Here is a 26,069-nt window from a genome sequence, read left to right as displayed (position 1 = left end):
AGTTCACCCCTACAAATGCCACGCAGACTCTGGTTGCCTAGCAGCAAATGTACTATTTGAGCAATTCCTTTTCCTTTTTATTTATTATTGTTGTTCTCATTTTTAGATTTTTTTGACTGATGGCTATCAGTTGTACTAGTTCTAATTTGCAGCACTATCTGTGCTTGTCGCACAGTGGCCATAACAGCGAGAGATGGAATAATAGAAGATCCTCCTCTCCTTTGATATCATTTATGTCGTTGTTATCTGTACCTACCTGCAGCCATCTGCATGTAACCAGCCAGGGTGCAGATCCTCCTCTCACATCCTCCACTGGGCAGGAAGATGGTGATGATGGCCAACAGGGAGCTGACAGCCAGCAGAGCACAGCCGCCTGAACACAGCACCGCACTGGTCTAAGAACAAAACACACAGACAAACAGACAGAGCGATTTCATTTAAGCTCCATTAATTCACTGAAAACAAACCCAAAAATAGACCAAAAGGTCCCACAAACCTGTGGAATCTGTTGTCTGCGCCGACTGACAACAGTTCCACAGGTGCTTGCATCAGCATGTGGCCACTGACAAACGTACATATTTGACTTCCTGTTGAGAAGTTATGAATCATCGCCTCGTTTGAAAATACTCCCCAGTCCCCGAGCGGAAGAGAGTGTGTGTTTTGGTCAGGTCAGACTGCATAATCTCACACTCAATCCTCCAAACAGGTTAATGGTTCTCTCAGCACGAAACCAGCCCTCCACGGCCACACAACAGGACACTGTCCCTTCTCATTACACCTTCGCTTAATCACACATACGGACGCTTTGAGCAGGAGGAGGAAAAACTCACGCCTTTCTCTTGCCCATACACAAGTGATAGATCGATCTTTTATTTCTGTTTGTATAAATCTATCCATACTGGTAAATACAGTTTAATTAGGTTCTTTGTCCTGTCAGAGTTTTGACTGTATGTCAAATGTAATCTATGTGCTGAACTGCTCTCCTGCTGTATAAGAATGTGTACCTTCCTGGACAAGTGGCATCTAAGTTTGATGGATAGATAGATGGATAGATAGATAGATAGATAGATAGATAGATAGATAGATAGATAGATAGATAGATAGATAGATAGATAGATAGATAGATAGATAGATAGATAGATAGATAGATAGATAGATAGATAGATAGATAGATAGATAGATAGATAGATAGATAGATAGATAGATAGATAGATAGATGGATGGATGGATGGATGGATGGATGGATGGATGGATGGATGGATGGATGGATGGATGGATGGATGGATAGATAGATAGATAGATAGATAGATAGATACTTTATTTATCCCAAGCTGGGAAATTCCTGTGTAACGGCAGCACGTTTCACACAGTACACAAAAAATATACTTAAACAAATGTAAAAATATACGAATTGCAAAAATATAGAGGATAAGAATAATAAATTGACATTAATATTTTATAGTGGAAATAGTGCAGTAGTACAGTCAGTTACCAGTAGTGTGAAGAGGAACTTGGCAACATGTTAGGCTTTGTTAGGCCTGAGAGGGTTTGTGTCGTGGACGTGCTTTCCCGCCAACCTCGTGCCACTTTGTGGCACTGTTTGAGCCGCAGTGCCTCTCGAAAACCGTCTCTCCGGCGTCGCCACATTAGTGATTAGCATGCAGGCGGGGGCGATCAGAGAGAAATGTCTAACATGCACGAGGGAATTACAGCCCTAAAAACACGTGTCATTATGCTTGTCCCCGATGAGACTGACATGAATGGAGGTGGGATGAAAGCAGAGCGATTTCCATGCCTGACAGAGGATTTAATTAGCTGGTTCCGGGTGTTTGGCGGAGGGGTGGGGCTGGGAAATATGGAAGTGTCGTGATGTCGGTGGCAATGACAACGATTATCCTTCTTGACCTTTATTTGTCCAGGTTCGCTGAGCGCGTGTGTTTCTTCGCCATCGCCCCGCTCGCATTATTCAACAGTTTACACACATTCACATCTGGTTTGCAGATCAACACCTTGAGAACTGCCGGCAGTTAAGTGCCTTGCACAAGGGCACCTTGACCGTAACAATTGAGCATTGGAAAGCACCTGAAATTTGAGAGGCTTATAAGTAATAGGAGAATTGACAGACAATCCACTTCATGTCCTGGTGTTGAGCAGAAACAGGGTCTGGAGTGGATTCCATACCTGACCATGAAACATGATGACCATCATGTTTCTCCAAGGCGTAATTTTACTAACACCATTTCAGACCACTACTGGACAATATGATATTTCCATAAGCTTTTGAAAAAGCGTTGATTTAATACATTTTGTCTGACATCAGGTCAGTCCCAAAGACAGATAGTTCTTCGTCAGACAGAGCTTATCTCTAATTCCATTTCTTGATACCAACTATACCAATAACAACACTTTCTTTTCTTGCTTTGAAGACGGCGTCTTGTAGAGGTTAGATAGCAGACGCGGCCGCGGTACCCTCGAAGATACAGAAAAGCCATTAACTTTCTGTGCTCTTTGTTCTTCGTTTGCCTCTCGCCGGAATGATATTCATGTATGCAGAGGAATGCCTCCTCTCTCTGCGCTGCTTGATCCTGGCGTGCCTCGTGGGCTCTCAGTGTGCGGCCTACCTCCCATCCGGCTGTTCTCAGTTCCCAGTGACACATTAAAGGTACATCATGTCTCACATAGGGGAGTGGAGGTGAAGCGGGGGTTGAGGCCATGTTCACTTCCATGAGGTACACTTTCACTAAACAACAAAAGACGATTGTAATGTTGTAGTCAGCTGCATTTTTGATGATGATTGACAAAACTGTAATTGGTTTTTAAAATCGGAATATCTACACATGAGCTGTAAATTCCGCTTAATTTGTGTATTTCTGTCCCGTTTCTCAGTCGATTAATTATCTGCAAGCAGAAACGGATTCACGCGACATTTTCGGTGTGTCATTTATACACAGCCCGAGAGACTAATTAAGGCCATCAGAGCGCCACGCTGGTGTTGTTACAGAAAACAGCCAACATTTCAGTTAACAGTGTCACAATCATTCAGCTCCCGGCAATGAGTCTGCGTGCGAGCGGGGTCCAGATGAAACAAACTCATAATCATCATCAGGTTTTACAAGTTCTACTACTTAGTGGAAAATGAGCTGCTAACAGCACTGGTCCTTTCAGTGAGTCTTCCTTAATAGATTGTAATTAAGGAAGAACAACTGGTCGAGCCACTGCAACAGATGGAGACGGGAGAGGAAAGCGCGCTGGTGTGGGGGGTTGAGTTGAAAGAGTCCAAAATTGTGGAGAGGATAAAAATATGTTTGAATAGCAGAAGACAAAATTGGACAGAATGACTTGTCTTAATCTCTTCGTCTTCCACTCTAGACCTGGAGAGTAGCCCACTCGGAATATTGTGACTCAAAGACGCGACTTTTACAACACAACCATAATTAATAACTGGCAGACTTGACCTACAGCCACCATTTAATCCCACAATAAAGTGGCCTGGAGCAGCCGTTAATATAACCATACAGGTCTTACCATGCTGATAAAACCAAAGGCTTCAGGCACTGATACACACACATAAGACTACCTTGCTCAGTCATAAAGAAACTTTATTGGTTTCCCACAATATATGGCTCGCAAACCTCCGCCTGATGGACACCAACACAAAAAAAGACCTGCTCTGGGAAATAAAGGGACCGTCTGAAGGGAACCCTTAGATTTCCAATTACATTAAGGAAGTCGGGGATTACACTGTACGGGCCAATGAAATTTCATTGTCTCCTCAATTGGGAGTTACAAGATGGAGATGGCCGGGCATGTCTCATTAAACGCACTTTGCTTTCCTAAGCCTAGACAGGCTGGCTAAATGTTTCAGCGCGGGGCTTAGGAAAATGGAGAGTTTCTGCCCGTCAGACGTGCCAGGAAAAGAGGAGACAGTTAATGCTCAGCACTGGCCCTTGACAGAAATAACCCTGCCACTTTACAATCCGATGCCCCGCTTTTATGGAGGGCGAGAGGTGAAGCTAGATCCACCTGTGAGCAGGCATGAAGGGTTTTGCCGCCTTACTGCCAGATGGCTCTTTCCGTGGTGCACACTGCTAATGTGGACAGGTATGTCATCTGCACGCAACCGCCGTCTCATCCCCTGCGTGCCTTTCCTCGGCCCTCCCATCACTACTCAGCATTCAGTGGCGAGAGAGCCCAGTGGTGAGGCTAAAGCCTCAGCCTCAACATGTTCTGCCTTTAGGAGCCCATTAGCACCGTTACACAGCTTCCCCGCAACATCTCCGAGCCACCAGAGGGGTTTGTGCCCCATCCACCTCACACACGCGCGTACGCACGCACACGCTTGACGCACACACACACACACACACACAAACACACGGAATCGGAGGATATTTTCTCTGTCCACTCCTCTTTCCGTAAACTATTTCCATTCCTCCATTCTCTCTCTCTCTCTTTGCTTGTCTCGTAACTTCATGACACTAATTCAAAAAAGCACCCTCCCTCCCTCTATACTGTATATTAATGTGATGAACAAGATCCATCTTCCTCATAGATCTTCTCGGGGGGGGGGGGGGGGGGGGGGGGGGGACTGGGAGGGGGGTGTCGTAAGGATAAGTGTGTGTATGTATGTGTGACGGGCCCCGTGAATGGCTGACGAAGCCGCGTGTGCAGAGTTAATACGAGATGGAGAGGAGATAAGGGAGAGAGGGGAGCGGAGATTAATCACCTGACAAGTGGATGGAGTGTCCATTTGTGCCTCGGGGACAGGCTGCAGATAGGATGTGACATTCAGGAGCACTTGGGAGGACATGGGAGCGCACATTGTTCCCTCTCGAACGTGCACACGCGCACGCACACACACACACAGGGCCAAACAGACATGTCACTTGACGTTAGCATACACAAACCTTCAAAACCATGGATGTGTTACTCAAGTTGGACTTCCTGGATCACCGGTGCCTGCAGCAACGCACCCCCACACACACACAGCCACTAAACTGGGAGTGCAGTTCTCAGGCTCATTTGGTCATGAATTAAATATAGGTGCAATTGAGATTCCGGCCTGCTAGAAAGTAATAATTGACAATTCCACTCTAAGATGATACTATAAAACGAGATGAGCACAATATATTTATTTCGTGGGTGTATGTGTGATGTAGCTATTTAGGCAAGGAAAGCCAAGTTTATTTGTATTGCACACTTCAACAACAAGGCAATTCAAAGTGGTTTACATAAAACATTAAAAGCATTGGGAAAAACACATAAACTCACATCAAAATACAATAGCTTGGTTTGTGGTTTTTAACATTTCCGTTTGAAGCGAGGTGCTAACTTTAGATCGTTAATATTAATGATTAATAACAATAATATATAAATTCTGCAATGTTTGATGTTTTTAATGATTTTAAATATGTTGTATCAGTGACGTGTGAATATTCATTAATACAATCTGTAACTGACAGTTTGAAATGCATATGTGCGTTCTGTGTATGTATGCTGTGACTTTGACCTTTACCGGAGACACGGTCACAGAAGTCAATAGTGCAGGTCCTGACCCTACCCCCAATCAACTTGCCAAATTGAATCCACATTAGATTAAAACTGATCTGAACTGATGAACTCTTTGTGACCAGTTAGTAAAGAAACTAACTCCACATCCATTTTCTCCTGCCTGCAGAGCCCTGGATTGGATCCAGCCGCTATCTCCACGAAACCCATTTACCAGACCAGCACTTGCCAGCTGGCTTCCCTCCGGTGCTGCCTCGCTCCGCACCACGCTCACTCACAACGTCGGAAACCAGCGAAAGTACCAGCGCGGCAGCCACCGCCCGCCCTCACTCTCCTGCCTGCCCCCTGCTCAATATTACAGCCCATTACAATAAAACCAGTTCTCCCTTTCACCCCTCAATCGGTGTCTGCCTGCACCACCAGCCCATAACAATATATACTGTATGTGGTCACAGTAGTTTGTATAAAAAAAAAAATCGAACTGCAGATTTTTCTCACATTTTGTCAACCTACCGCGGCGTCTCACACAGATACACTTTAGGGGGGTTTGCACATTCTTTACACGGCAGCAGGAAGACGTGCCAAGTCCAATCAAAACCCAGCCATCCTCCAAAAAGACTCTTGCGCGGTCCGTGTTTACTGGATTCTTCACAGATGAAAAGGCTTATACACTTCCACTACTGCAGCAACCTATTTCCTGGCAACTCCCAACTGTAACTTTCTGAAATTATACAACACTGGGGTACAGAAGGCTACGTGAGGTCAAGTGCCAGCTTTAATGCCATTATGCAGCGGGAGAATTTTGACCAAAGTAATGGCATTCAAATTAATAATTCAAAAATGCAATACTTTAATAATTCAAAAGCTACGCTCAGAGGGACTGCTTTTTTTTTGCATTTAAGCAGATTTTTTTTTTCAAAAGCCAAAGTTCTGCATTAATCTCACGTCATGGGCTGATGTACTGGAGCCTCGTGTTACTTCATCCCTGATGCTTGTTCTGCAAAATGCCACACAAAGGTTACACATTCTGCACAACCTGAGCTGGCTTTAATTACTTTAACTGTTGTTTTCAGATTATGTCTAACACAAACTTCCATTCTGTTGTGACCATGGATTGTGACATTTATTTTGTGGGGTTTTTTGTAGCACTGAATATTCCTTTACTGTATCAGTGTCACTTTCTCTCAATCTTTGTCTAATAAGAGCCAAGTCACATAGTTACACTAGACAGCCCCACACTGTCATTAGAGGCCCAGTGTTTTCTTCCAGGGAGCCACACAGGACGCTCCCCGCTGCAACACATTGCTTTAATGTGCTCTTCAGTCTTCGGTGTCAAGTGAAATGAAAACACGGTGAGAATCTCTCGTACAGACGAGAGCGTCGCTTTCTTCACTTCCCATTGACCATGGGAGGATTTCCCTACATCCTATCACTCAAACTTATTCAGAACTTGCCAAGTTGTTTTTTTTCCCTACAGTGCCCTGGTCATGGATAATATTTTATAATATTTCCCTCAATTGTTCATTGTCCGTTTCAATATGTTTATGTATATGTAACCCAGTTGAAATGTTGTGATATCTTCTTGGCCAGGGCTCCCTGGGAAAGGAGATTTAAATCTCAAAGGGCTTCCTGGTTAAATAAAGGTCAAGTAAAAAGAAAATAATAATTACAAAAATATGAGCCCATGCAGGAAACACCCCCAAAACATATCAGACCCAAGGAAACACAGAGACCTCTATAGCTCACTTTCTGAGGCATGTGGTGCACACGGTGTGCAGGGATGTTTGATTTGGATCACGGTTCAGTGCAGGAAGTTACTTCACATCTGTTCTGTTTCTGATCTGATCGTACTCCCTTTTGTTCCAATTTCTATACTATATAACTATACTTAAGGTTTAAGAGTAATTCATTAAGCTTCATAAAGCTTCATAAATTTTCTCCACTGGGAGATCAGAGAGGTAGCCCAACCAGAAGTCAGTTGGTACAGGTGATGCTCCTTGTTTCGTCAGGGACGCAGACAAAATACAGCAATCACGGAAAAAAAAAAAAGCATATATTTGATGGCAGAGAGTTAATCAGGATCCAGTCAGCTCACCAACAAATCAAAACAACCCAGTGACACCAGAGATGATGGTTTGCACATCTCTCCATCACCATGACACTAAAAACTACAGAGCAGAGGGCTGAGGAGTGGAATACTGCAGCTTCCCGTCAGGATTATTAATCAAACCCAAATATGTGCTTTTCTGACCCAAATTAAGCTCAACATTTAAGTTTATGTGAAATAGTCACAAAGTGTTTAAATAAAGCTCTTTTCATGGCAATAGCTATAACAGTATCTACATGTAAATGACAGAATGTGGAATGTAATGTATAAAATCTTTGACAGTTAAAAAACATATGAAATATTAAAAATGAAAATGATCTTTTGATTCATTCATTCATTCATTCATTCATTGTCTACCGCTTTATCCATTTAAGGGTCGCGGGGGGTCGCTGGAGCCAATCCCAGCTAACATTGGGCGAGAGGCGGGGTTCACCCTGGACAGGTCGCCAGCCTATCGCAGGGCCACATACAGAGACAAACACATTCACACCTACGGTCAATTTAGAGTCTCCAATGAACCTGACCCCATTCTACATGTCTTTGGAGTGTGGGAGGAAGCCGGAGAACCCGGAGAGAACCCACGCATACACGGGGAGAACATGCAAACTCCACACAGAAAGGCCCTGGTTGAACCGGGATTCGAACCCAGAACCTTCTTGCTGTGAGGCGAAGGTGCTAACCACTACACCACCGTGCAGCCCATCTTTTGATTCAGTTGAATTTAATTTGTGCCTTGCCATCGTGTGTGTGTGTGTTGTTGAAACCAAGAAGGGTCACCTGTCACTGTGAGTCAGTTCTTTCATTAAACATGACGTGATCCATAGTATCTGGGTCGACAGCGCCCTCTCCCTCAGTTTCAGCTTTCTCAATTAGCGTCCGAGCATACTCGCACATGCCATTTTGTGTGTTCACACTGGTATGTCGTATAGCAACATGCAGTGCACATGCAGCAAGTACCTGGATGGTGCACTCAAAACGGTCAGAACGTTTGCTGTAAAACGATGGACGCTGTTCACACTCGCCGGCCATCTCGGCTCTGTAGCAGAAGGGGACGGCCAATCAATGAAGTGTGGCCGAGGAACGGGGACACATCATAGGTGCCGATGGTGGCGAAATTACCGCATCAAGTGCAAACTTTAAATTTTAAGTCAAGAGAACTAAGCAGACAGCTTTATTTTGGCAGGGGACGATAGACTACATGCACTAGGCCTCGTGACGTACTTCCGTGTCAAAATAATGCTGCTCATCATTACTGTGTTTACTCACTACTTCCTTCAGAGTTTTGTCACGAGTGTACGCAGGAAAATGTCCAAAACGGGACATCTTCAAAACAGATGAAGAAGTACTCAGAGCACTGACGAGTCCCACTTTTTTCATGGGTTCCCGACCCGTCCCGACCTGAGAAGACGACGGCTGGTAAACATATGTCGGGATCATTTCTCCGTCACCTCTCACACGAAGGTCTGCTGCAGGCACGGCGTCAGTGTTGAACCGGACCGGAAACAGTTGAGCAGTACTCAGTAGAACCCGGACATGGTTGTGCAAGTAGCCCATTACAGGCCCATTTTGTGAATGTCACTTCAGGTGAGTGTACAACAACGCCTGTTTGATTTGGGAAAACACTAGTGTCACATTCAAGTTATGAGAAATGAATTATCGTTGATTATATTGTGCTCTCATGGTCCATGTTCCCACATAAATGTTTAATCGAACTGCTTCAAAGTGATTCGCACAGAAATTCCGAGTCCATGTATTATTATCCAAGAATAGCAGCACTTTCTGGGGTGATAATTATAATAATTATTGCCATGAACAGGAGGAATCAACATGTGGCCCAGTACCAGACTTTTGCCCTTGTGTCAGAGCCTTAATCTGAGCATAATAACAGCGCTGCGGTGCAGCTGGCCTGGTTCCAGTGTCCAGAGCAGCGACAACCTCCCTCCCTATCCAGGCCACTGACCACCTGGGGACCGAAGGGACTTTGCTTCTGGTCCCCCGAGTTGATGAAAAACCCAAACCTCTGCAGCTTGCTGAGCTCAAGCTGGGCTGCAACGGTCACCGTGAACCTGCCGCTCAGTGACTTCATTCACACTGACCAATGTCTCCTATGGTCATATACTACCATTCAGTTAAATGTAGGTGAGGAGTGTATGGGCAGATACCGATATATAACTACATTATTCATTCAGGTTTACCTCAGTATCATGTTTCCATTGTTGTACCGTCTACCCTCAGTTTGTTGCCATTTCCATCTTTATTCGTCTTCAGTTGTGATTTTTCAACATGCATTCATCCCCATTGGACTCCTCGAGTTGATTTGATACCTTCTGGGCTTTTAACAGAATGAAATGTGAAACCGATACGATAATACAGTGATAGGAAGTACACGCAGAGACGGTGATGGGCTGCTCTCCGGTGTTCAAAGGTAAAATAAAAATTTGCAGACTAAATGTTTCCACACAAGAGAGAAAATGTGACCACAGATTTACTCCAGAGAGAAATTACTGGAGCTGTCTGCACGGGTCGAAGCCATTATGTTCCATCATGTTCTCCATTCTTCAAAAGAAAAAGCCAATTAGAAAAAGATGTATTTCAATCTATGACTAGACATTGTATGAATATAAAGTGCCTGAGGTACCTGCCAACAAAACAAAAACCACTTCAGTGAGGCTCTGTTCCCATGAGCCGCTGGAGAAACACAGACACCGCAGCTCTGGTTTCACGTCAACCGCTGGTTTTCATCCCAAAGGGGCATCATCTTTATGAAACCCTCAGGTGGAGCGGCGCAGACAGTGACTCATGTGCAAGAGGCTGTTACGGAGGGTTACAGGACGCAGGGAAAATAAAGCTTCTATTTTGGGCACATTGTGCCGAGGGGAAACGCCTCCCTTTTCTCAAACTACACGCGCTGTGTGCTGCAGCGCCGCGGTCTCGCCGATTCATATCAGAAGAAAAAAATTAGAGACGCGTTCACGTGGCGTAAACTCCCTCGTTGACTCACTGATGAGGATGACGAGGATGAGGATGAAGATGAGGGCTTTATACAATGGATCCTCTTTATAATAATAATATAAATAAATTTCATGGGTTGATCAGGAATCGTATGACAAGTGATCAAGTGTCCATCTGGCATTGCTGAGCACCACCTGCAACACACACGCACACACACACACACACACACACACACACACACACACACACACACACACACACACACACACACACACACACACAGAGCAGCAGGCTTATACAGTACTCCTCCCTGTCCAAAGTCAAAATGTCCTGTTCCGATCATCATAATTCCCGCCGCTGCCACGTGCCTCCGGACCTCACATCAGACACCACATACGTGAGGCGCACAGCAGCAACGCAACAGACCTTTTCGCCTGCTTTTCCTTCTCCTCATTTCTGTCTACTCTCAATTAAATGCTCGTTGATGTCCCGGAGAGGAGGGGAGGGGGCGAGTGGGTTGTCAGGTTGCATAGATTGAGCCGGAAAAACTGCATCTTCCTCAGAAAACTTCTGAACAGCGCCTCTCCTCTCTGTCCGACCCCCCTCGCTCTCGTTCATAATAGATCACACGGGCGGATCAGATCAGACCGGAGGATCAAATGGCTGGTTTGACATGTATGGGATCCCTGGAAGCCCGGTTTAATGATGACATGCTCACTGCCGGGCCACAGGTTTTCATTCAGCTCTGATAATGGGCTTGCTGCTGGTGGTGGTGCTGGTGGTGGTGGGGGGCTGAGGGGTAGTCAAAAGAGAGGAACCCCAGGCAAAGTTTCTGCTTTCTCTTCTCTTCTCTCTTTCAATAGATGCGGTAATTGAATTATAGCGCAACTGATACTTCTGTGTCCGACCCACCACCAAACACCACCACCCCAGCCCCTCCTCCTCCTCCTCCTCCCCCCCCCCCCCCCGGAGTCCCCTCAAAAGGACACCAGCCATGGAACTTGTCTTGTTTTGTCTCTGGGCTTTCAAAGCAGATGCTAATAAAAAATGGATGAATAGAACACTGTTAAAATTTGCAATGAAGTGTTGAATAAATTTAGGGTGGGGGGCGGGCGGGAAGGAAATTGTTAATCAGCACATTTGCTCATTAGAATGAACGTATGTCTTGGCATCCCAACAAACGACAGACTAGAGCATAACTGGTGCACAAAGAGGCCCAATCCAGAAATTGCAGTTGATCATTTTACATCAAAAAGAAAAAAAACACAACGCTGCAGGAGGGAGAGAGAGAGAGAGAGAGAAAGAGAGCGAGGGGGGAGAGTACAAGATGAGAGCACGGGGGAGTGTGGGAGAGATGTAGAAAAGATGTGGGAGAGAGGGAGGGAGGAGCACTCTGCCTTTTCAAAGTGAAGAAATACTGTACTGTCTCACGTCGGCATAACACCACAGCCCACATACAGTAAGGCTCCATCTGTGCAGACGTTTCATCCATCGAGTAGCTGCATGTTCATCAGCACTGAGGTTCACTTAGACCTGATGAAACACGACGCACAGTACGGCCCAGGTCTTCATAACGAGCGGCAGCAACCGACTCGATTGTAAAAGTATTTTATTTCTCTTGATAAGCATAACTCAGATTTACTTACTCTACTTTCTCGACACATTTGAACACAACTGCTGTTATCCGTTAAACAAAAAAATGTATCACATTACTGTACCGTTACATGTACAATTTCAGAGGTACATTGAGGAGCATGAAAATCTATTTATCTGAAAATGTATCTCTTTAATAATCTGCAGGCGGAGCTACTTTCAACGGTCCAGTTTGAACTGGATGAATATCCCCAGATGATTTGGGAGTGTGCAGAAAAGAGGTAATTTAGATTTTGGATGTAATATTTATGGATCTGAAGGTTTCAACTTCAGACCTTCTCCCAGTTTAAAAAAATGAATCAGTTTGAGCATGGTTCAATTCTGACACTGAGGATTCTCCACACTGAATCCTGTCCACGCGCGTGGAGCAGACCTCCTCCACCTGTAATAGAGAAGTTTCAAAAAGCCGGAGAGCTTCGGTTGAGGCCGTCCTTCGGCAAACCTCTCACACACTCGCGCCCTCAATAGAAAAAACTCACACAGCCCAGCTTGCTCCTGCATTTATGCATGATCTGCACTACCGCCGGTCCCACGTGCACGTTTCATAATTCATGCATACTGTACTGTAGCAGCTGGAAATGCTACTATATCTGCCTCCGCCACTCATGCATCATTCCGTCGGCGAGTCAGACGCTGGTCCGTGTTGCACTTATATTACAGAGAAATACTCCCTGACCCCCCCACAAAAAAAGATCAACATTTACCAACAGAGCAACGTTTAGAAAAGTTTCAAATAAGCAAAATCAATAAATCCTTAGTTTGAGAGTCAAACAAGTCACCACGCTTCCACGGCTTCTTCTCGGGAGATGAGACTGTTCTTGCTTTTTATCAGGAACATTTTTTTTTTCCTCACAATCGAGAAGAAAGACGATCTCCGCAGGAATAATAAATGAAGCGTCTTACCGGCTCTAGATAGCAGTTGCCTCAGTCTGATTAAGTATCGTCCTCGCGGTGGAAAGAGCATCGGTTGCATGTTAAGGTGCCAGGAGTCGGGGGCCTCTCGGGGGATTGGGGTAAGAGTGATGTAACTGGACAACAGCGCGCTGCTGAGCTGCTGAACCACGCTTCATCTCCCACGATGACAGCTCGTCGCTACACAGTAGGCCACTTGTTCAGCTCAGCTTTGAGTAAATCAGCTGAGCGACCAGCGTTTACTGTGCCTCCTTCAATACGAAGTTTTTTTATAAAACGTGTCAACTTGAAAACAAACAATATTCATCTAGGAGCAGGAGCTAGAGTTTTTATTAAAGTCATTACTAATTGACCCGCTATTTTCATTCAAAATCTTTATTACCGTGGCCTTGTGTGAGATTTTACATTCATAGGCAGAGAACAGATTCAAACTTTACTTTAATCTTGAGACTGAAATTGACTTTCATCCAAATGACTTTGTTATACTTCTGCCTCCACCCGCGTCCTACTGAGCGCTCCAATATTCATCTTCTCCTTCCATTCGCTTCTCTCTGTGGAGCTGCACATTAGCACAGCAGCGGCAAACTCTTCCGTCTTGCAGAGGAGGAAATTGAGTTTTTATTGAGGAATATCCCCCCCATCGTGTGTTGTTTCTAGGGGAAAGAGGGTTCGCATCAAGTGAACCAACCTTATTACGTTTGTAACAATACCTGCTTTTGTCCATCTATACAACTAAAATTATATAATTATTAAATATATATTATACAAGTCGCAAAGAGTTAAAATACATAACAGTTAACTAGAGCCCGAGCGCGATTTTCTTTTTTGGGGCTGATGCCGATATCGATATTAGGGATTACAAGATTCCTGATATACGATACATCGGCCGATATTTATATATGTATATATGTGTGTATGATTCTAAGATGTCATTATCAAACCTTTATGACAAATAAATGTAATTGAGGCTTGGTTTTTTTAGTTTAACAATAAACTTGATCATAAAAAAATAAATCAAATTGTACAAATACAACCAAAGAAATAGAACTTGAATTAAGAAAAAAACATTAATTTTACCTAAAATGAAAAACATAAATGCTCATATTAGTTGAGTCGGGCTCTAAACATATCGACATGTCTGTGAAAGGCTAATATCGGCCGATATTATCGGCCAACCGCTGTATCGGTCGGGCTCTGCTGTTAACACAAAAGCATTGTGTCCACTGTGCATTGAATTGTAATTGATAATCATAGTTCTGCATTGATTCACTGAGAGAGGAAAAAAATCCTTCCCTCCACAAGTGAGACAGTCGACTGCAAAACCGTTCTGACCCCGAAACTAAAGGTGAACACTGGCAATTCATGTCCCAAATGGTGGCTACTCTTTTTAATGTCTGACATGTCTTTAAAAAAAGAGCTTTATAAGAGCGAGCTATTCCAAAGCTGAAATTCAGTGACATTTCTTTCCCTCCATACAACAACACTGAATGAGTCTGCACACGGGGGACTTGTGGATTTCTCTTCTCTGAAGCTGCTCAAGTCGCTCTGAGACCAAACAGAGGAGTTATGTTCGGAAGCCTGGCTGGATCCCAGGAGCTTTTCGGTTTTGATGTTGCAGGATTTGTGAGAAGAACAGGGGAGGGAAAAAAGTGGAGCAGCAAATCTATATCGAGACGAGAGTCGAAAAATCACAAAAAAGTGCAGTCGATTCCATCAAACTACCTTCTCCTCTTAAAGACTTCTCCTGCAGAGTGACACCTTTAAGATGTGAGGAGGAGGTAGACTGACCGTATGTTTGTGTTCTCCCCCTTAGCCCCTTCCACCTGCGACCCCTGAAGCTTTCGCTACGGATGGAGGCCGACTCGCGGGGGGGGGGGGGGGGCTCACTCGGCCCCCGCGCCGAGTGAGCCATCATTTATGTAAAAAAATGGATTAAGGCTCCCTGTTAAATCAATACATAAACTACCTGCAGGATCCACGGTGCAGGCAGTGGCAGTGGCAGTGACAGGCTGCGTAACAAATGGACGGCGGCCTCCCGGAGCCTGCTGACTCAGCAGCCCCCCCCCCCTGCTGAAGAAACCAGCGCTCCGTCCCGCCACCCCATCCGATCAGTCAGACAGCTCGCCGTGTGTCTACCTGAGAACTGCTGATCAGGGGCTCTTCAGTATCGCCAAAAGCAAAGAGTATAATTCATAAGAGAGATAAACGCTCGCTGTGTCCATTGCGTTGATTGCGCTCTGCTGCTGGGAATTCAGCCAATATTTGAATAAACAGTCTCTGTCTACCATCGGAGCATATCCCTTTTTATTGGCCATCAGTGGCCTCGGAGGTGCGCGCCCATCGCAGCGAGTGTTTTGCCCTCTGCTTTCAGAATATCAAATATCGGATATAAAAAACGGCAGGAGAATGATCATACACTCGCAGGTAACATCCATCCAACAAACCTGATGAGATCATAAATCAATCTCCTGCTCAGCCGGACTGATTTCCTCTCTATTTCACCTAGATGGGTATAAAATGCAGATCAACATGTTCCCCTCTCCCCCCTCCTCCTCATCGCTGTCCGAGGCACCTGTTCCATCCATCATGTGGACAGCTGCTCCTCTGCACTTTCAATTCCCCTCTCGTGTGCAGCACTGACCTCTTGCCCTGCTCCGCCCGTCTACACACTCCCTCCAAGCCGACTGACAAGCCGTGGACTCCCTCCGCCAAACACACACACACACACACACACACACACACACACACACACACACACACACACACACACACACACACACACACACACACACACACACACACACACACACACACACACACACACACACACACACACACACACACACACACACACGCAGGTATCAAGTTTGTCTTGAGGTAGGAGACGCGCCCCAACCTAAAGACAGAGAAGTAGTAACTGATTGAATACGAAAACTAATATGTTCCCAGATTCATATTTTTTGAGTCATGCGGGTGGGAAAAACTTTCACTGGTCTCAGCTCAGGTGGTACAGCGGCTCGGCCATTATCGCAGGGTCAGTGTCAGCCTCCGCAGGTCAGTGTCCTCGAGCAAGGTGTTGATATGTGCCATATCCCACAGCAACAATAACACATTTTGATCGCTTAAAAGACCAGGCTGTGGTTTTGATAAGTTTCCCGTATGCAGCTCACAGTATGAGCTTTACAGTATCTGATGTTATATATTTGATGGTGCATCGTGTCGGTGTTGACGGAACAACTGTCCACTCATCGAAGCCAACTGAAGTGAATGAACCACTAAATCAGGCGTCGTCACCATTACTGCCGATCAAGTTTGTAAAAGCCTGACGGTGGAAAAACAGGTTTCTGATCGTTTCTGAAAGCTGTGGACACAAAGAGTAAAAAACATACAGATGTGTCCAGATGGAACGTGTGAATTTGCTTGTTTCTTGGATTAAACAGCCTCTGATAAGCAGCCAACTCCAGAAGTCCCAGATGTCAGAGCATCCTTGAAGTGGACATTTTAAGTACGCAGTGTAATAACATTTTAAGACCTTTTTTTAATACCTACTATTAGTTTACCCCGTATATTAGTTTTATTGAATTTAAAAGGCAAAACTGCCTTTGTATCCATAACAGTATGGAAGTAAAACCCAGGCCAATAGAAAACAACATAACAGGGCATTGTGGACACAACTTGAACAAGCCAGTCACAACATCCTTTTGACCTATTATCACATGGGGAAAAAAAAACCCTGCACATAAGTAAATATCAACTCCATTCACCGAAGTGCAAAGCACCCTTAAAGTTCCCCCGGGGTAATACCTGCAGAGGGATAATCCTTATATATCTTTCCCGTGTTCCATTTCTCATCCCATAAGCACCGACCTGAGGGCTTTCTCCTTTTCAGAAGCTCCTGGCAGCGAAAAAACAATCAATACAGTTGTTTGTCTCGCATGACACGTGTCGCAGCTCAGCAGCCTCCCAATCAATTTCAGGAGTCGACCCGTCGCACTCCCGCCTCCCGACAGGGCCGTCGAGGGGAAGGAAAACGCTGAACGCTGTCATCCTCCGACCACTTGGCACTCCATTTGCATTTACCCGTGATGAGTCTTCGCCCGCTTGCTGGCAGCAGCAGGTTCTTGTTTTTTGTTTTTGCCTTTTTTCTTTTTCAAACATGTTCTTGGGTTTTTCTCTGCCGCAGTCTTCAAAATAAAAAGCTGGATAATATTTCCTTCTTCTAGGTTGAAACGTGGATCACATGCAGCCACACAAGGCTGCATGTGCAAGTGTCTGCTACCTATCAGACATGGTCATTGTTGTGGCAATTGAAATACCTGTCGCAAAAAACATAAAGTCTGAACATTTTATTGAAAGGCTCATTCATTCTACACGAGGTCAAATTTAATAGACTCCGCGCCCACAATCCCAGACATTTTTAAGACCATGAATATCAAAAACTAAAATTGAAGGCATTTTAAAACGGTTGAAGGTCCCTGCCTTGAAGGCACCGGCACGGAGAGCTCTGATAACATCCCCATGTTGTACCTGTACTTCCACACAACGGCATTGTTCACTCAAAATAATGAATAAAGTGAATAAAGCCTGCGATGTGCAATTCGTCTCTTTGCATGTCGACGTTGGTACTGACCCAAACGGAAACCGGCCCGCCTGGATGGAAGGAAAATCAGCAAGACTCAGACTCATGGTGTGCTTTCAAGAAAAGGAGCAGTTATGTAATGCGAGCACGATTTGTGTTTAATTGCATAATAAACGCTGAGCCACTCCAGCGATCCTTGAAGTGCCTTCCGCAGACAAACTCCACAAGCAAGCTCCCGTCGGAGGCAGACGACTCCTCACCCGTCCCAGAACATACTGTAGTCAAATGGCACTACGCAAAAAGCTGTGGTTAAAAGTTTGGAATGATACGAAAAAGCAAATTGTGGCTTGTGATGGGAGTAAAAACCATCCGTCCAAAATGGCCCCATTCATCTCCAAGTCTATCAGGGTTCAGATCCCTCCGCCACACACACACACACACACACACACACACACACACACACACACACACACACACACACACACACACACACACACACACACACACACACACACACACACACACACACACACACACACACACACACACACACACACACACACACACACACACACACCGCCTGCCATTAATTTCGCCACCAGTCAGACGGCGGCCTTGAAGTAAACATGCACTGTATGATAATAAGTCGGCGCGCTACATTTCACGCAAGACTCGCTGTCAAAGGACCGAACATCTATCTCGCTTTTCCCAGTTACCCCGCCCTACGACTGCGGGGTTTCTGTAATGAGCATATTTATGTACCTGGAATAAGTCAAGTCGAACAGACAACCAAATACAAAACACCACTAATTTATATTTTGGGCCGCCGCGGGCCTGGGGGCCAAGGAGATATGTTTGCGTCGTAAAGCAGTGGCTTGTACGCCGTCTCAGACGGCGCGTGCACCGCCGCCGGGCACGGAGATGATGTGTTGCTCTGTCCCAAAGCAGCCACCTGAAAAACAACTCAGCGGAAGAGATGCTATTGACCTCCCCTGCTCTCGCTCTCTCTCTCTCCTCTCAGCCGCGCTGCACCCGCTCACTCTTTCCTTTCTATCTGCTCACATCATAGCTCACGGAGAACAAGCGGCTGGGCTAAAGGTCGGGCGGTGGGGGGGGGGGGGACATGGGCAGGAGCTGCGACATTACAGGTGGATTTACTTTTCACGCTGGCAGCCGAAAGGAAACGGAGTTCAGTTTATTACCGAGCGTGAAAAATGGATGACGGCCGCGGACGGGGGGCAGTTTGTGGAGAGAAGGACTTTTTTTTTCAGCTCGCTGAATCCATCTCTTTCTATTCAGTTCCTTTCCCACTAATGCCCCCCAGCCATCTCCCTCCTCGAACCCCTAATTACTGCATCAGCGCTGACATGGACAGCGACTGTACATCACATCAACGTCTCTCACATCTCTTTTGATCACACGCTGATGCATGAGAGCATTTTCTTTGTGTGTGTGTGTGTGCGTGTGCGTGTGTGTGTGCATCTGCATCACTCATCACTTTTCATCACACTGTGTGCTCGTCTAAAAGTGGTATGTGTGCGTGTGTGTGCATCTCTTTTGAGCCGTCTGATCCCACTTGGGCTATGCGGCGAACGTGTCTCTCAGGAACGCACTGTGCGCGAAGCTCTGAACAGAATGAGGTCGGCAGGAATAAAACGGGAAGCCCAGACGACAAGTCCACCTTTTGTGTCCCGTGCCAAACTGGGCGAAGGAGTCCCCGCGGGGAAGGCGGGAGTACGGCATGTGCATTAGACCCCATGACATCATTTATAACTGCCAGACACACTTCGACAACAAATGGCTTTGACCACGGAGGTTCTCCCATTAGCATGGGAGAGCCGAGAGGCTGGAAGAGGAAGAGAGGAAGAGGCTTTGACTGCCACAGTGGAGCGACTCCAGCGCCCATCCGGGATGAAAATGACGGCTTTCTGTTCAGCGGAGATTTCACAGGCCTCTGCTCGTCTGTTGAGCTGCTGCATTTGTCGGAAAAAGTGGCCGGGGAATTCATCCGAGGTCCCTCTGGCAAGCGTAAAAGTGTGTGTGTGTGTGTGTGTGTGTGTGTGTGTGTGTGTGTGTGTCATCGCAACCTCCTGGCCCCTGCGGCGGAGGTCGGCTCAGAGCGAAGACCCTGGAACAAGGACCCCGTCTGTCATCCTGTGAGGAGGCAGCGCACAGAGCGGTGAACCCCTGCCTGGACCTGCTCTCCGCCACCCGAGAGCACGACCATTGTGCGCCAATGCCGGGTTAAAAAAGAATATTTGATAAACCTTTATTAACTCTCCTCGACTATAGCTGTTCTTTTTCTGGAATGAGGTAGTGTGTATGGAGGATTTGATCATCTTGAAATCCGGCGACATCATTTAACAGGTCTCCTTGAATCGAATCACTTACAATACAGCGTGAACAAAATGAGTTGGTTACTTTCTATTTGGTGGAGAAAACCAATGAGCTCGGAGTAAATGATGTTCAGTTACTTGGCTATAAAGACGACAGGAAGAGGGAACAGAAATCATTGCGGTGGTGACTGAGTGGAGGCTGAGCTTTATCTTTCCTGCCTCAGGGTTATTCAAGTTTTCTTTGAACCTAACTGGGAAAAAACTGCAACACCTTGCCGACAGTATGGCAAAAAAAAAAGGGTCTAATTGGTAAGACATGTTTAATCATGTCTTCTAATGTGTGTCGCCAACAGGCAGAATTGCACCTTTATGAACTAAGTCATGAGAGTTTTTTGTATGAGTAGAAAGTGGAAACAAAAAAAACCCCCTGATATTTCCTGTTCACCTTTTCTTGAAGTTCGACAAGAATCCCACTTCAATGACGGAGGGCGAAGACAAAAGCAGGCAGAGTCTCAGCAAGACAAAGGAAACGTCAGTGAACTCCATGAAATGAGTTATCTATCTTCTTAAAACACTAGTCCTGGCTCAGTGAGTGGTGAAATGACATTCAGAGCCATCCAGCGGCGTTCATGCACCAGTGAGTGATCTTCGTAGGTCTGGCTGGTAATTAGGCAGGGTGGTAACATCTCCGCCAACGTCGACAATCAATCTTCTTGGCACGTCGCGAAGTCAACACGGGCCAAGTGTTTTGTCTGATGTGTCGGAGGAATTTCAGTTTTTCACAGCCCTCAGTCGTCGACGCGCTGCCATTTTCTGCGCAGGCAAACGATGAGGACGAACTCACAGACATCTTCTTTTCTTTTTTTTTCTTTCTTTCTGATCGGTGTTCCTGGAGCTCGTCTAGGGCCACGAGACGACCTTGACGTTCGGCGGCCACGTAGAGCACAAGGCCAATTTTTTTGGTAATTCCGGGAGCAGACGCGCGTCTGAGCTGCTTGGCTGGTTACTACTACTACTACTACAAGGGCCCGAGCTGATCCAGCTCCAGCGTTTGGGGCAGTGAAGCCACCGCATGCACGTTAAGCTGTGAACAAGTTCAGGTGAGGATGTTTTCCGGCGGGCGCACCCGTCCCCCCCTTCACACTTTACCAAGCAAGCAGCTCACAGGAAACCTCCTCCGCTGACACGTCCGACCTGGCAACCGGCGCACACGCTTCTTCACACACGCATATATATATGCATATATATATATATATATATATATATATATATATATATACGCTCATGTGTACACAGACACGCTCACACGCCACCATTACTCTACAGCTGCTCCGACAGAAAGAAATTACACAACCCCCGCAGAAACAAGCACAAGTAATACCGGGAATAATTTATGTGGAAACCCTCTCGCAGAAGAGGCGTGTGTTTTTCAACAGCGTTCCCCCAGTTTGCAACAAGCTTAATGTGCGCTCGACCGCTGCTGTGCATCATTGATCAACGGAAAAACACTCATGGATCAGGTGATGTGTCTCGATTTGCATACCCGCAATTCTAGCACTTCCCACGTCGAGTGCATAAGTGCGTTCACGCTGACGAGTCCCCCGGGCGGCGCACTTTTAATACGGCCAAGGAGATGAGAGTTTAACTTCTCAACGGTCGTCCACTTTTGGACGAGGGGATAAAACCACTGACGTTTTTTCAAATTTGTGCAAATTGTACGCCGAGTAAGGAGGACACACGGTGCACGTCATCGGTGCGGGTGACCTGTACGACCCCACGGGTCACGTACAAGGAAGTCAAACGTTCATGGTTAAGTCGTACGATGGGGCAAAATAAATGTGGTCGCAGGTTGTGGTCGCCGTTTCCGGGGACTGCACGATGGCAATATTTGATTTGGGACAGAATTCACGCACGGCGCTAGAGAGTACACAGTGTACTGCATGTTATTTTGGTGACTGAAGTATCCAATTTGAGACAGCATTGTGGATATTAATTGGATTCTAATTACTGATCAAGCAATGTGTAATTTGAAAAAAAGCTTCTTTATATATATATATATATATATATATATATATACATACTGTCAGGTAGCTCAGTCTATACAGATGCATTATCAAATACATCATGACCTCACTTATATGTTGGTCTGATTCTGTAAATTGTACGTACTGTAAAGTAGAGAAGGCCAAAGTACAAGACTTCCCTGTGTGTGTGTGTGTGTGTGTGTGTGTGTGTGTGTGTGTGTGTGTGTGTGTGTGCGTGCGTGCGTGCGTGTGTGTGTGCTTGTGTATGCCAGCAGACCTGGAAAGCAGCGTGGTCCAAACAAATGTATTGACAACATGGAGCGCCAACGAGAAAAGCCCAAAGAAAAGAGAGCACAAGTAGGCCAGTCTCTAGGGGAGCCTCCTCCTCCTCCTCCTCCTCCTGCTCCTGCTCCATTGTCCTGTCCTACACTGTCCTCCTCCTCCTCCTCCTCCTCCTCCTCATCCCTTTCACTCACACAGCATCCGCAGTTTGACTCTTCAGAGTCAAGAAGAGAGTATGCACTCTTCCAACTCTGATGGAGACAACGGAGCTGGATGCTCAGTGACAGTGGAGTGGGACTATGGCTGCTGAGGCTGCGCGTGTACGGACACATGCTGGAACGCACACACCGTTTGCACAGGCCAGGTTTGTGTTTGTGTGCAGGTTGTCTCCCCCCTCCCCCCCAAAACAAAAACAGGAGGCATCAGCAAAATGATGTGCACATCAGTGAGGAGTGGCAGAGTAATAAAGTGGCTCTGATGAAAACTTAATGGCCCCTTCACCTTTATTAATGGCTAGACAAGCCGTGTACTGTGGCCGGGCACAGAGAGGCGGCTCCATCGGAAGACACACACCACGAATGAACTCAATGACAACTGGCTAACGGGAGCAAAATGACTTGCTGATTTCAGCCAAACGAGCCTCAGACAATGTGCCACACTTACATTCCAGGAAGGACGCGCGGTACTCAACGCCTCGACTGTACAAATGAGGCTGCAACACACGAACAAGAGAACTCAATCTGTTCCGTGTTTTTCTGCAGCTTCCCTCCGGTGACGAACAAAACAAAAACCCTGGCGTTGCTTTCTTTCTTCTCACTGCAGACACTTGTGTGCTACGATCACACAACCACGCAGCCACTCATTAATAACCCCCGCCCCCCCCTCCCCTTTCAAATGCTAATTCAACTCCACACCTTCATACATAAATCATAAATCCAGAGGTGGTATACTGGGGCAGGGTTGTTTTTTATAGGTTTTTACAGGAGGGGGTGTGATGCTTGGGGGGGTCCAAACAGCCTGCCTGTAGTGAGGAATTAAATTACCCCACAACTTGCATGAATAATAAGTGTCCCAGATACTAGACTTTTATAAAGGCCAATTGTTTTTTTTGCTCTAACAAGCTTCACAGCTTCTATTCAACTGTTTCCCAGCCACTTCCCAGCACAAAGACCCAATTTCCAAATTACTTTTTAAAGAAAAAAAACCCTTAAAGTCAAGGCCTTGTGATGGATCCCACAAATGCTGATGTGATCAAACGGTTCACCTTCAAACACCCTACTTTGTGAGGAATGTTCTTCGTTGGATGTTCCCTCCTTCGAGGAGGTGGGAACATGGTCCGAAAAACAGCCACTCAGCACCCGCAACTGAAATTCTGTGTGTGCGTGTGCGTGTGTGTGTGTGTGTGTGTGTGTGTGTGTGTGACAAGTTGTGCTGCAGATGCTGCTCTCTATGATAGCCCCCTGCAGATCAACAGATCTTTTCTTCTGACTGAAATGATGCTGCATCATCATCATCATCATCCTCATCATCATCATCAACCCCACCGTTTTGTCTTCACGAGCACCGGCTGAGGAGCTGAGGAGGAGCAGCGGAGACTCCTCACAGTGATCCTCATCTTGTAGCATGGGTCAGTCGTCTGTGACACAGGTATGTGCACAGTTGCATTGGGATTTTGTCATTTCAAGCTTTTGTCATCTGCCACAAGATGCTCCAACAAAAAATAATAAATCAACTGTTGTGGATGCTGAACATGGATGAGTCGACATTGTGAGAGTCTCTATTTTTAAAGATAAAGGACTTTTTAACTAATTGTCTCTCGTCAAGTTGTGTTGTACGAAACCTGGTGTCATCCTCTTCCTTCGGGGTTAGTCATTCGGCTTGAATATGACTGGATGCTTTGCTGAGATTTGTTCTTTTCTTTCCTTTTTTACTTTAATCCTGGATCCCATGATGCCAAATAGTAGAGTGCCCTGTCCACAGGACGATCTCATCCATGCGCATGTAGACAGACGTGTGTGTGTGTGTGTGTGTGTGTGTGTGTGTGTGTGTGTGTGTGTGTGTGAGGAGGTAAACTGTACCTGCCAGGAGCTGGAGGGGATCTCCGCGAATCTGCCCAGTCCCCCGAAGGTGTAGCACCGGTACATGTGGTCCAGAGACTCCGAGCAGTGCCACAGCAGGCCGAAGCTCACCGAGTCCTTGTTGTGCAGGTGCTGCTGCTGCTGCTGCTGGTTGTGGTGGTTGTTGTTCCTCAGCTGGTCCTTGACAATCCAGGCGGGGGAGATGAAGCTGAAGCTGCAGACGGCGACCAGGGCGGAGGAGAGCAGCACCCAGAAGCAGCCCACACAGCTGAACATGGCGGCAGCGTGGGGCGGGAAGCCCGGAGACAGACCCAGGTCGATCCCGATCCCGAACCCGGCTTCTTCTTCTTTCTTTTCCCGGCCCAGGAGCGAATGCATTTGGAGCTCACGGCTCTTCAACTTTGGCCCCCTGACCAACCGGCGCGCGGCATCAGCACCGAAAGAACCGAAACACGAAATCACCGGACGATCCGCAGCTGGAGCCCGCGTGAGTGCGCGCGTGCCCGGAACATCTGGCTCGGCTGGATAAAAACCACCAACATCCAAAGACCCACCGGCAAGAGGAGCCACGGGATAAAAGTCAAGTCACCCGCGTCCTCCGCTCAGGCGAGAGAGAGAAACGCAGCCCAAATGTGACACGCCAGGTGTTTGTCACACCCTGAACCGGCTGCGCAGCGGGAGGAGGAGGAGGAGGAGGAGGAGGAGGAGCAGTCGCACGGAGAGAGAGAGACAAACAAGTGCCGGAGCCGCTGGACTCCTCCGCTCCTCTCACTCACTCACTCTCTGCTGCCTGGTCGCGGACAGAGGCGCGCTCCGCGCCTGGGCGACGTCAAGCTGCCGTGGGTTTAAAGGGGGAAAAAAAGGTGCTTCCGGGTGTGATTTTCAAAGTAAAAAAAGATTTTTGAGGCATGTGCCAGTCTTTAAATAATTCTAACTGAGGAGGCACAAGAAAGATTTGAACACATCATTGTCAGTTTTAGCTCAGTCTCAGCCTGTGATAACGAACAATAACTCTGCTGAATAGGTTGCACTATGGAAAATGTAAGATCCAGTCCTTGTGGAACTCAGTCTATTTTGGTGGAACAGACACTATTTCAATGTTCCCTGTGAACAGAATCCCATAGCGTGCATCCCTGATCTAATGATGTCTCTGTAACAGTGTAACGTGGAGTTGGACGTACAACTATATACACTACTACACCAAATATGGCCCAAGATCCCCAGTTTAGGGAAAGTCGTTGGTTATTCTGTGCAGTATGTGGAATGGAAGAGGAGATGTTTATCATACTGGTAACTTTATTATTATTATTATTATTATTTTAAAAGACAAATAAAAACGTTTATTCTGAAGGAAAAACTCACATTTCCGGTGTTTTGCACTTGGTATCTTTAACTTGACACAGCAGGTGGCTCACAGCAGGTCTCTCTCCAGATGCATCTTACACTTTGTCAACGCACGTCATGCGCGCGAGCTTTGACAAAGTCAGCGAGAGACACACCGATGTAATAAAAACAGTTTAGGGGATTATTAATTGTTTTCGTTTTTAATCTCAGTGAAATGTTTCTCTCGTCAGAGCGAAAAAAAAGAATACTTCTGAGAATCAAAATGTACAGTAAAGGTCATCGACCGAGTACTAATTG

The 26,069-nt window shown here is 46.2% G+C and overlaps 1 protein-coding gene across 2 annotated transcripts in view; it reads right to left on the bottom strand.

Annotated features, from left to right (window-relative positions):
• LOC118300135 (transmembrane protein 211) overlaps positions 1–25,257 on the bottom strand; it is a 90,011-nt gene extending 64,754 nt beyond the window's left edge. Inside the window, exons 1-3 of one of the 2 annotated variants that reach the window (XM_035624255.2) lie at positions 24,429–25,257; positions 23,895–23,986; positions 257–395 (exon numbers count right to left, since the gene is read on the bottom strand). In XM_035624255.2, the coding sequence (XP_035480148.1) occupies positions 257–395; positions 23,895–23,986; positions 24,429–24,806 (609 nt within the window). In that variant the 5' untranslated portion in view covers positions 24,807–25,257. The remainder of the gene's footprint in view (positions 1–256; positions 396–23,894; positions 23,987–24,428) is intronic. The other variant, XM_035624254.2, reaches the window with a different exon arrangement.
• Between the last annotated feature and the right edge of the window lie 812 nt (positions 25,258–26,069).

This window comes from Scophthalmus maximus, chromosome 2 (genome assembly GCF_022379125.1).
Source record: "Scophthalmus maximus strain ysfricsl-2021 chromosome 2, ASM2237912v1, whole genome shotgun sequence".
Lineage (NCBI taxonomy): Eukaryota > Metazoa > Chordata > Actinopteri > Pleuronectiformes > Scophthalmidae > Scophthalmus > Scophthalmus maximus.
Note: the sequence above shows the minus strand (reverse complement) of the source record. Positions and strands in the feature narration are given on the sequence as shown.